Source organism: Octopus bimaculoides, chromosome 8, assembly GCF_001194135.2.
Source record: "Octopus bimaculoides isolate UCB-OBI-ISO-001 chromosome 8, ASM119413v2, whole genome shotgun sequence".
In the NCBI taxonomy this organism is placed as follows: Eukaryota; Metazoa; Mollusca; class Cephalopoda; order Octopoda; family Octopodidae; genus Octopus; species Octopus bimaculoides.
The window spans coordinates 82,649,226-82,661,665 of NC_068988.1; the positions used below are offsets into that span (position 1 = coordinate 82,649,226).

Sequence of the window (12,440 nt, forward strand, 5' to 3'; positions counted from 1 at the left end):
TGTATGTTTCGAGCCGCTTTGGCTGCAGAGTTTCTTTTTATGTACTCATAATGCATTATGTGCCTCAAATGCTCTTTGGATACTTCCATGTTAGAAACGATTTAAATCAAAGACATTTTAATTCTACTATTCTGTAAAATAATATTTAATTAGTTTAAATGTACACAAATGCATAAAAATAATTTTTAATTCCATTAGACATTCTAAAATACTATTAAATTTCATTCAATTTTAGAAAAGGTAAAATCAGACAGAACTTATGGGATTCCGGCACTCAGGCTGTTTGGGCTTAGCCCGAGTATAAATTTAGTAAAGTGAATGTGTATTCCCAAGCTGATTTAATTTCTGCCAACACTGACTTCAAGTATGTAATTGCAGCCAATAACTCAGGCTCCTTTTATTGAGCCGAGTCGAAGTTCACTCATTTTCGTTTAGTGTCTGGCGGTCATCTTCGAGGTGCCCTATGTCAAAAAATATCATTCGTAGCAGAAGTTCTCTCAACATCGTTCACATGTGCCTGACTCAGGCTCAAAAGTTACAGCCCAAGTTGTTATCTATAATCGTAAAAATTAAAAGTAATTCAAATTCAATGTATTCTTGAAACAATAAATTTCCATAGAGATTAGGATTTAAATCCCAATCTATGAAAAGTTTCTCTTCTACAATATTCTTAAAAGAACAAAAAATTATTCAGCAACTCAAGCTAATACATACAAGCCTGGTAGGTGTAAAAGACTAACTGGCATCTCTTGTCAAGAGTACAGGTGACAGTCAAATCACTGATGTTTGTTGCGCATTCTGCTGTCGTTATTTGATTGCTGTTATTCTGTGCTTTAAAATAAGTTGTGTTTCACAGAGTTGCTTGACTTTTACCCTTAACTTAGAAATGGAGAAAGACACGGTGCTAGATATAAAAAAATAAGCCATTTGGGGCTAGAAATAAAGTGGAAAAAACATGAAATTCTTCAAGTATGCATGTGTTTTATGCAACATCTGTGATGAGCCCTAGTAATGCTGATGACATGGAGTCGCCTCTGAGATATACATATGAGAGAGAGGCAGACAGACAGAGAGTCAACAGATGAAATCAAGAGAATCTCATTATAGAAAACAAAAGCACTCAAATATCTTTACTGAGGACCAAGTCAGTAGGGTAAAGAGTGGCTATAAGGGTAATCAAAGTGAGCAGGTATGGAGACAAGAATTCAAATAAATGTACAAAATATATACATGTAAAGAGAAGACAGACTTAAAATTTTCAGACAATTTATTAAGTATAAATATATATTCATTTTTTAATGGCACAAACTTACATAAACTCAAAGAATTAGAGGGAAGAAGATGTTACAAGTCCAACAGCTGTTTCTGAGGGCTCATAGTTACATCATAATATTGGCAGATGTAGTTTATCAAAAATTTGCAGTCAGCAATGGAAGCAAACACACATTGATAAAATCCAGAACTGCTTTCATTAGGGTGGATAAATAAGAGTCTAATGCCTTCTCCCCTCTAATTCTTTGAGTTTATGTAATCTGAGTAAGTTTGCTCTATCAAAATAAACATAAATATATATACTTGATTGTTAATCCTTTGAAAATTTTAAATCTGCATTATCTTTTTACATGTATACATTATACATGTGTATATATTTTGTACATTTAAACCCAAGATCTTTATCTGTTTATTTTAATTATTCTCTCTCTTATACAGATATATATATATATATATATAACCATGCAGGCACAGCTGTGTGATTAAGAAGTCCAGTCAGCAACCGCATGGTTTCTGGTTCATTCCTATTGCATGGTACTTTAAGCAAGTGACTTCTACTATAGTTCTGCCCTCTTGAGTAATTTGGTACACAGAAACTGTATGTGTGAATGTGTGAGTATGTGCATGCATACATGTGTATGAATGTGAGGCAGATGGGTTGATATTGCATGCTGATAGTAAACAAAATTTTTATCCACACAAAAAATGTTGTGGTTTGCAATCTTCTATGAAAACATCTCCAACCATTGATCAGTTTGTATTTAAGAAGACTAAGGGAAACATTACCTTGCTTTGGAATTTGGATAATTTGAAGAGGATCTGATTGTAAAAAATTTGCCTCAATGAACTGTATCTGACTCATGCACGCATGGAAAAGTAGATATTAAAACAATGATCATTATATATATATCATCATTTAAGTATCCACTTTTCCATGCTTGCATGGGTCAGGAGTTTACTAAAACTCTTCTTGTTGCTGACCCCTACTCATTTCTAAGCAAGATAATATTTCTCCATAGCCAGACATGTTTTTGTAGAATACTGGAAATGAATAACATTCATTTGCAACAATCACATATCAAGACAAGGTGACAGAAATATACATAACGCATGTATGGGTGCTGACATGGCTGTGTTGTTAAGAAGCTTGTTCTCAAGCATGTGGTCTTGGGTTCAGTCCCATTGCACAGCACCCTGGGCAAGTAGCTTCTATTTTGGCTCCAGGTTAACCAGAGCCTTATTAGATTTGAGAAACAGAAACTGAAAGAAACATATTATAGATGACACTTACCCAAGGTGCAATGCAGTGAGACTGACCCCAAAACTGTATGGTTGGAAAGCAAACTTCTCAACCACACAGCTACACCAATGCCTATGCCACACTCTGAACATACCTGAAAATGATGATACACACAAGAACAGACATAAAAACTAATTCATTCTACCTCTTATTACCCATATGGAAAGTGTTAAAATATAAGAGCTATTTACTATATTTGTATATAGTATCATGGTAATTACACTAGAATATGAAATAGAATATATAATGAATTACTTTATTTATTATATATAAAATCATCTCACACATCCATATCATACTGGCTGAACAAATATTGTTATCACTACTGTACAGTGTAAGTTGTTCAAAAGTAGATCCCACCTAGTGTTGACAGTTATTTTTATTTTAAAAATGTGATAAGTTACAAGTGCAGTTGACCAACAGCAAACTGTATAATCTGATAGTAACAATCTGTTAAAACACCAGATTATATAATATTTAAAACAATACTAAACCACAGGATCGAAATGTTGAACAATCATCCAACATTCAATATATGTTGAGGAAAGATAGCTTAGAAAAATAAAAGTATCTATCACACAAATCTATCACAAGATAACATCAAGCTCACATGGATATGAGGGTCACATTAGTGCTGAAGTTTAGGTTAAGTCTCTTCTTGATAAGTACTCAGTGAAGTGATGTGGTCAAAGAATGAATTTTAATAAATCCTAATAAAAATTACATGAATTAAGCTTATTTCCAATTTATTTTTAAAAAAAACATTTGTTTTAATAAAATTCTATCCTGTTATTGCATGCAAGTTCAGATTATTTAAACTGAGAATGAAAAAGATATGTTTAAAACAAGAATAAAGCAATGATATCCTGAACTTTGAAAGTTTTAACAATTTTTGTCTATTACAGACATGTCCATTTATCCATATAAACATTAAAAAAATTTGATAATTTTTAATCTAGATTCTTTTTCAGCTGTTTATAATTAATTCCAATTTCCTAAACAAAGAAAATATTGAAAAATGATAAAGACATTAATATTTTTTAATTTTTTTGCTACAGTAAATGACACGTTTAACAAATCAATCTCTCAGAACTGTCATTTAAACCCATATTTATACGGCAATTTCAGCCAACGAAACAAATCAACCTGCAAGAAATAGCAGCTAAATCATTTCAATTTTTACCCTTCAATTTTAAAAATGCAGGAATAAATTAGATAATGAATCCAAAAAGGAAATAGTAATGGTCACAGTTGGTATTCTGACCCAATATGGAAATTCTATGTTAACATTTTTTAAACTAATTTCAGTATTCGCTTAAGTTATTTACTAAGTTACAGATTTTAACAAAAGCTAACCTAAACTTATATGTAAATCCAAATTCAATATTTTTATTATAAAAAACAGTTAACTCTCAAGACTTGTTGATAGAATTGTTGGTCACTTATTTGAGTAGAAATGAAAATAATTGAAATAATTGTCCATATTTATCCTATGAAGATCAATAGTTGAAGAAAGGTTTATAGGAAATGTGTGGAATATGAGATCCCTTAGGTGAAAAAAAAATAAGGACTAGAGACATTAAGAGCATCCAGCTGTAAAGCAATGCCTCAATAATCACCTAAATCATACATGGGGAGAAAATGGACATAAAAACAAATGAAAAACTACATACTTGTTACAATCAATCACCATATTGGTATCAACCATAATGGTGTTTGAAACGAAACTATTTGTACAGTTTATTAGAATACATGCACTGAACACAATAGAATTGTTGTTACAGTCTCACTCCACTTAAGATTCCATTGCACCTACTGGCTATTCCATTATCTGTTGAATACCATATTTATTTTCATTGCTTTTGATTTTCAGTTTGCATATTTCCAACTTCAGGAATTGAGTTTTAGAGTGGCCTCAGCTGTTCTCTCTTGAAAATGAAATACCTATATAAAGACTTCAAATTCCTGATAAAACAGTTTCACTTTCAACTAATTTTCATAAATAAATCTAAATACACCACCACCATTCTCAATTTACCAAGTACATTAGCAAGAATATAGTTCTCAACTATCATCATTTTAATACCTACATTTTCATGCTTGCATGGGTCAGATGGAATTTGAGGTAGAATTTTCTATAACAGATTTTTCCCATCACCAATCCTCACCTGTTTCCAAGTAAAGTAATATTTCCCCTTAACCAGACATTCACAGAATACTGGAAACGAATAATTGTTTGTATAACAGCGACACTCATTTACAAATATCAATTGATGTCAAGACATAGAGACACAAACATACAAACACACACACATATATATGATATCATAATCATCATTTAATGTCCATTTTCCATACTGGCATGGATTGAACAGTCTGACAGGATCCAGCAAGCTGCAGGGCTATGTCAAGATCCAACAACAGCTTTGGTATACTGGATGCCCTTCCAAACACCAACCACTTTACAGTGTATATTGGATGCTTTTTTCATACTACCAGCACTTGTGAGATAGTCAGGTAACTTTGCAAGACAAGAACAGGAAAAAGGAGAATGTCCTCTTGGCTCAGAGGAAGGGATATTGAGATGGGGGAGGTAGTTGTATGCCAGGTGTTTAGAGGCTAAAGCCCAAATGTCTTGCTATAGGGGAGGCTACCTTGCATTATATAGGGGTGGGAGTAATTGGAAAGATAGAAATGGAATTAACTAGATGCCATACAGCAGGCTCTTTTCATTTCTTTAAACCAAATTCACTCATAAGGCTTTGGTCAGCTCAGGGCTATAATAGAAGACATTTGCCCAAGGTGCCATGCAGCTGGAATGAACATAAAACCATATGGACCATTTGGCTGGGAAGTAAACTTCTTAACTACATGGCCAATTCTGCATCAGCAAACTACATGAAACCTCACTCATATTTATCCAAATTCCATAGTGATACTTGCCTCAACTTTCCTCTTTACAAACATCAATCTTCAGCTTCATAACTGCTGACAATGAAGTGAAGTAAAGGTAATATCTTTGCATTAGAATACAATTTTTGAAACTATTGTTCATCATTATCTGACCTGAAACTGTTACCATTCTTGGCGCAATATTGACAATATTTTACAGATTAGTTTTTATTTTCTAATAAATCAGTGACATTTTCTGTTCCTTTTTAAACTTCACAATTGTATGTACACAAGTATATACCATTTTTTGTTGTTTCCTTATATTAGATATAGCAAGTAACAAATATCTACCTACATCTCTGTGATATATTTTGATAATTTCAAAACACAACTCTTTCAACCATTATCTACAACACTATAACTGGTTGGAGGATTTACAATTTTGGCTAAAATAATGATATTAAAGAGGATAAGCTTTTTTTCGGTTTTAACTGAAAAATATTTAAATAACTAAAATGCTTGAAATTTTGTTCTCAATTTTAATGAGTATGTATGATGATATAAATTTTCAAGTAATGAGATGCTTACTTCATAAAAGGAAATTCAGAAAGAATAATCTCATAAATTTTGTCTAAATGGCTTATAAACAAACTAAACAAAAATTGACAAACTACATTCACAGAAACTAGGACACTTAACTAAATATACTTGCTTTCATAAAAATAATTTCCCTTTATTTCATATGACTAATAGCTGAAAATTTAATATATATCATTTACAAATATTTGTTTAAAGTTTAAAAAGAAAAGAAAAAAAAAGTGACACTTCTGTCTCATCAGTGTTGCACAAGTTGTAAATTATCCATTGAACTTCCTAAACCAGCTTCTGGGTAGGATAACACCTTAAAGGTAAGTATAAGATATAGCAAGTAAGGAATATTTATATCTTTAATATATTTCGGTAGTTTCAATACACAATCTACAACAATAACATTGGTTGGATTATCCACATATTTGGCTAAAATATAATTATTTTAGCCCATATGCCTAACTTTGCAACTTACTAATGCATAACTAGCATTTTTCTCACTAAATGTATACCTTAAGCTTAATCACAAAGAATTATCCTCTAAACATGAGATTTATTACCCAATAGTCACCACATATTCATCAAAACACAATCATTTAGAGTTAATTGTGCTATCATTTACCCTTAAAATATTTCATAGTAACAAAATAAATTCATTTTCTTACATTTAATGTTAGTTTATGGAAAAATGTTATGAAATGATAATAATTATCTAGAAAATAAATTATATGGATACATTCCACAAGTACTGAGAAAAATGATTTGAGTTTTTTCTACTTCAGTCATTAAAATGAGCTAGAAAAAATCTATTTTTCCAAGCACATTCACTAAATGCATAAAAACTAAATAAGCTTACAATTAGCTTACTATTTAATGCAAAATGATCCAAGAAATAACTTTTTTATACAACAAAGAACAATTTAAGCAATCTCTCACAAACAAAAAATTGTTCACCTAGATTGTTAAAAGTATCAATATTTCACCCCTTGGTTGCTATCTATTCACATATAGTTATCCTCATCAAGATTTTACACTTATAACAGTGTAGAAATCTCCAGAGTTTTCCATACAAAACAAGAATCAAATTCTGCAAGAATTCTTTCAATAACATCCTTGAAATACTGCTATACTGCAAATGGTGTATACTTACCAATAATACAAAAATTAATTTTATAAATATACATATATATATATACATATTTTTATATATATATTTATAAACACACACACACTTACATATATATATACAAGTGTTTTGTTATACCAGCTTTCAGGTTCTCAATAGCACAAAATGTTACAGCAAAGGGGTACCCATGAGTCATGACCTAAGTGCAGCCTGTCACTCTTGCAATAGTTTAAGGAGTTACAGGACAAAGCACATACATGGAGTATTGTATGTGATAACTTTTTATAAATCTGAGTAAAAATAAAATGCAATAAGTGCATCTGAAAAATCACCAGAATGTATATGAAATACCCTAAACTTAACTCGTTATGATAAATTAAAAATTGGTACTACTTTTTTTTCCATATAACGATTTTTGTTATTGTTAAAATTACAACCTTAAAATCCCCTGGTTGTTATGCAGTTGTTTGGCCTAAAATAAATGATGCTTCTGTGGTGTGTTTTATGAACTATACCAATGTCTACAGTAAACCCATTTGTAACATTTACATGAAGTTAATTTATACCTTATAAGCTTTCAAGTGAGCTGACAAAAACAGCCTTAATATCAAATCTTAATGATATAGTCTTCATTATTGTTATATCAAAACAATTACAAAACTTTACCTTTTTATAACATCTTTTACAGCTCAATATCTCTCCGCAGTTCATCCAGTTTTCTCACGAGATGAAGCACTTTTTTTTAGCCAAATTCCAAATAAATATATCACCCATCACACTAGCAATATCCTACATGTAGTCTTCCAATACTACATGTTGCTAAATATATGCCATTGAAAGTGGAGTTGTATCTTTAATGATATATCAAAGATTATGGTGTGAAGTTCAAATTTGACAGTAGAATTTTCTAAGTGTCAATTTGAACTTCAACTTTTCTTTAAAGATACATCATAATATTTTAATCTGAATTATTAACACTAGCTGTTAGTAGCAATTCTTCTCATGTTTTATAATTTGTAACCACTGCCTCCTGTCAAAAATAATTTAAATTAGCAGTAACATCTTATATATATATATATATATGTATATATATATATATATATATACATCAGCATTTCTTAATGTTTCAGCATGAGGTGCCTAGTAAGAGTTTGCTCCCCCTTGTTATTCATTTGTGGACTTGTATAATTAATTATATTGCTGTAATTATATATATAAAATATAATAAGGGAAAATGTAAAATAAGATAATTACTTTCAAGAAACTTATAAACCAGATGATATTTTTAAATGCTTGTAATGGTTTATTAATAACCATATCAAACCCATCTAATGAAATATGTAATTATTTTAATGTGATGTGTATTAAAGATTCTGAAGTTCTTACCACTATCTATGAAGAAAAAAAATTTATAGTATGACTACTTTAAACCTCATGTAAATAATTTGCATGTGTATTTGTTTGAAATACAGCATATCTTAAAATTAACTTACTCTGCAAGTTGGTTTTGAAATAATTATAGGGAGATATAACCCTTGGAATATCTAAGGAAAATTCCATTTATTCTACTGTGTATAAGTGTGTGTGTATGTGTGTGTGTATATATATATATATATATATATATATATATATATATATATATATATATATATATAGTAAAATAAATGGAATCCCTTTTGTGTAAATGTTGACATTTGTCCTTAATTCCAAAACTGAAAAGTTACAACTCTAAATACACATTGTAAGTAGAATCAGCAAATTATTAGGTATGGAATGTACCAGATATATGGAACATTTTTCCATTATCAGCCCAGACATTTCCAAAAAACATCAACATTGCTAATAATCTTATTTACGTCATGTTCAACCCATTTCTTAGATGTTTAATCCTAGTTTTACTTATTAACTAAGAGCTAAACTAGGTTAATTTGGAGATATTAGGATATTTTCGGGTACATTAAAATCCTGAAAAGTCAGGCATTTATCAAGGATTTAAAAAAATCTGATCACTACATTTGTTAGATTTTTTTTAAAGATTATCAATGAAATAAAGCTACAACTTCATGTGAATTGTGAAGGGAAGGAGATTATGGTTTAATATATGGAGTGTCATTAAAATAATTGTTTCATATGTTGGTTGGTTATTAATATGTTAGAGGTAAAAATTATTACAAAAAATTAGGAATGATTTCTCTCCGAGAATGACTGATGCTAATTATTACTGCTTCTACAAAAATACCAACACATTCAAATGAATGAAAAACAAAAACAAAAGAAAACACGACTACACCGTCCAGGTATAGTTGATTTAAACAAATAAAACAAATGTTTTGTAGATGATTTGTTGTTTTTAGACAGAGAACATGTCCAACCTACCTGTCTTCCTTCCCTTCTTTTGCTGGGGTTCCCATTTCACTGACTGCTGTTGTGAGAGGTGTTAGAGAGAGTGCAGTCATATGAAAGTTAGCATCAAAAAGTTTGTCACACTCAAAGGTGTCATTCAGTTGAATGTTTTCTGGACGTATGTTAACATGATCTCCTTTAACATCATGACCAAGCACCGAAACAGGCTTCTCTGGTTTACTGTCCTGAGGTTGATGGCTTAAAACAGGAGTGACCGCACCAGGTAGTGGCATATGACTGTTTACAGAAACAGTACCTGGTTGGTGACCTGCAGATGTCTGTGACACAACAGGAACCGAATGGAGTTGAGCACTTTGCACATTCATCGATTTACTACTCACGGTAGGTATACTAGCAGACCCGTGCACATCAGTGTTTGAAACATTGGAAACATGAATGATAGGAGTCCCACCCTGGGCAGTGTTGGCCCTCGTAACAGGCGACGGAAGGACTTTCGGTATTGAGGGAGCCGTCAAATTACTAGACTCTCTTATAGTAGAACCAGATTGCGACCCTGGGATAGCTTGAGCATTTGAGGTCACAGCGGTCTGTTTAACTAAGTTCACAGATGAATTCACAGGTGCTTTACTAGTGCTTGAAGAATTTTGGTGTCCCTGACTCACATGCGTTTGAGACTGTAATGTATTGGAAGTAGTTAAACTGATTGAATTCGTGTGCATAGCACCTGGGATCTTAGCTCCGGATACACTAGCAACATCAGTTTGAACGGAAGTTTGTTGAAAAGCAACTTGGGTTTGAGACTGGCTAGATTGGGAAGGTGTTTGAATAGGTTTAAAAGTCTCATTATTAGACTGTGCGTGAATTCCAGACTGATGAACCGGGAAAGATACATTAGCAACAGAACCATCGACAGAAGTTACGACAGGGGGGAGAAACGGATTTTTCGATGGATCATCGACACCAAAAATATAATTAACAGAGCTACAAGCACTCGAGTTACCTGATGTAGCATCATCCATGAATTTAATTTCATTCCTTTCTGCATTGGCCGGAGTATCCAAAAAGTCATAACATAACCACCGTCCTCTGCGAAATGGTTCCTTGGTTTCTATTTTAACCACCTTGAATCTCGAGTGTATGTCAGTTTTCTCCTTCACAACTATTTCGTCGGGTGTCAGATTATGTGTAGTATCCTCAGATGGTGTATCTTGGTCCCCATCAGTATTCTTGGAACTGTCAAAGATTTCCGAACTAAAATCTTCCGTATGGCTTTCATCAAGATCATCCAGACTATCTCCATCGTCATTCAAAGGATCATTCCCACTACGTGGTGCATTTTTTGTGACGCCTAAGATTCTAAATGTAGTCCGTTTTTTGGGAATATCTCCACAAGTTTTAACCATGACCGATGCTGGTCTTGGTTCAAAATCGTTGCTAGTTATTTCAGCCTTCATCGGCTGGTTGCCAGACTGGCTATCCACTTTCACGGCCATTTTGTGTGCACTGGGCAACTCTGCCATTTTGAAAGAACTTGTCTGTCTAAGCATAAAACTTAGGCCTATTTAGATAGAAAAACATCTCTATGAGAGGCATCATAGTGTTCGATAGTTTCCTTGGAACAAAATAATTAATGTGGAATAATTATAGAATATGTAGAGACCAAATGGAAACTTTTACACGTAAAACAAGCAACAGCATAAGTTGATCATGTTCGCGTAGATGACGGGCATCATGATTTAAGCATGATGGGAATAGTGACGTCTTAGCCGCACATTCGGAAATATACGATGTGATACAATTTTTACATTAGCCTCCTTTATGGAACACCGTAACTGTAGAAATTTAGAAATTTAACTCCTCTATACATTTTTAAAAATTTAAAATAAAATATATCTCAAGGTAAGAAGAAAAAAAACGAGTTTTCAATATATATTCAATATACAGGATATAGAAATATTTTTATCTGCGTATATTAGGAAGAGAACAGCATTTTACTTGAATTCTTTTTTGATCGGTACATTTTTTTTACGCATAAGCATTTTAATTATTATTTTAATAAAATTTCTGAAATTAATTATCATCATCTACGTAATTTAAATAAAATATTTATGAAATTATAATTTATAAATAAATTCAACTCTTTCGGAAATTTTCCCCCGAAATTGATTAAATTTTTTTTTTTTCTTGTACTTAGTATATAATTTATATTTATTAGAAATAGATCTTTTTTTTTATAAAATGTGATATATATGATGACTTTAGAATTTTTAATATTTTTAATTCGTGAAACTTCTTCATTATTATTTATCTATTTTTCTGTTCTTTTCCATAACCAACGTAAATATTCGTAAATTTATGTCATTTATTGTCTACCATAATAAGAGAAGAATTTACGTTTATGAATAGGAAACTACCAATATTTGCTCTTCCCTGATGAACAACAAATACGTTTGTCAGCAACTATAGACTTTTTTTTTTTACTTCCGAAATATTTTCGATTGAAAATTTTATTTATTTTAATTCTCTCAGTGAGATTTAAATATATTACAGAAATCCCACCGACCCTCGGAGATGTCCCGACTGGTAAAAGATTTTGACACAACAATAACTAGGCCGTGTATGAGAGTAGTTCTTCCTTGCTTTACCTCTTCCCTCTTGTTTCTCACCCTTTCTTTGTATGTATGTGTCTCTCTCTGTTCCTCCACCTCGCTCTAAATACTTGATATTTGTTTTTATTCTCTCATTACTCAGAATTCCGCTCATTGTGAACAAAATATTTCAGAAACCATCCTATATATTTCGAAACTTACTCCCCCACCAACTTTCTTTCAGCTTAGTCAAACAAATGCATATACATACATATATATATATATATATATATATATATATATATATATA

The 12,440-nt window shown here is 31.6% G+C and overlaps 1 protein-coding gene across 2 annotated transcripts in view; it reads right to left on the reverse strand.

Annotated features, from left to right (window-relative positions):
- Nucleotides 1–11,312, reverse strand: part of LOC106871893 (TSC22 domain family protein 1) — a 146,340-nt gene extending 135,028 nt beyond the window's left edge. The window contains exon 1 of one of the 2 annotated variants that reach the window (XM_052970209.1): nucleotides 9,555–11,312. In XM_052970209.1, coding sequence (XP_052826169.1) covers nucleotides 9,555–11,089 — 1,535 coding nt within the window. In that variant the 5' untranslated portion in view covers nucleotides 11,090–11,312. The remainder of the gene's footprint in view (nucleotides 1–9,554) is intronic. The other variant, XM_014918647.2, reaches the window with a different exon arrangement.
- Between the last annotated feature and the right edge of the window lie 1,128 nt (nucleotides 11,313–12,440).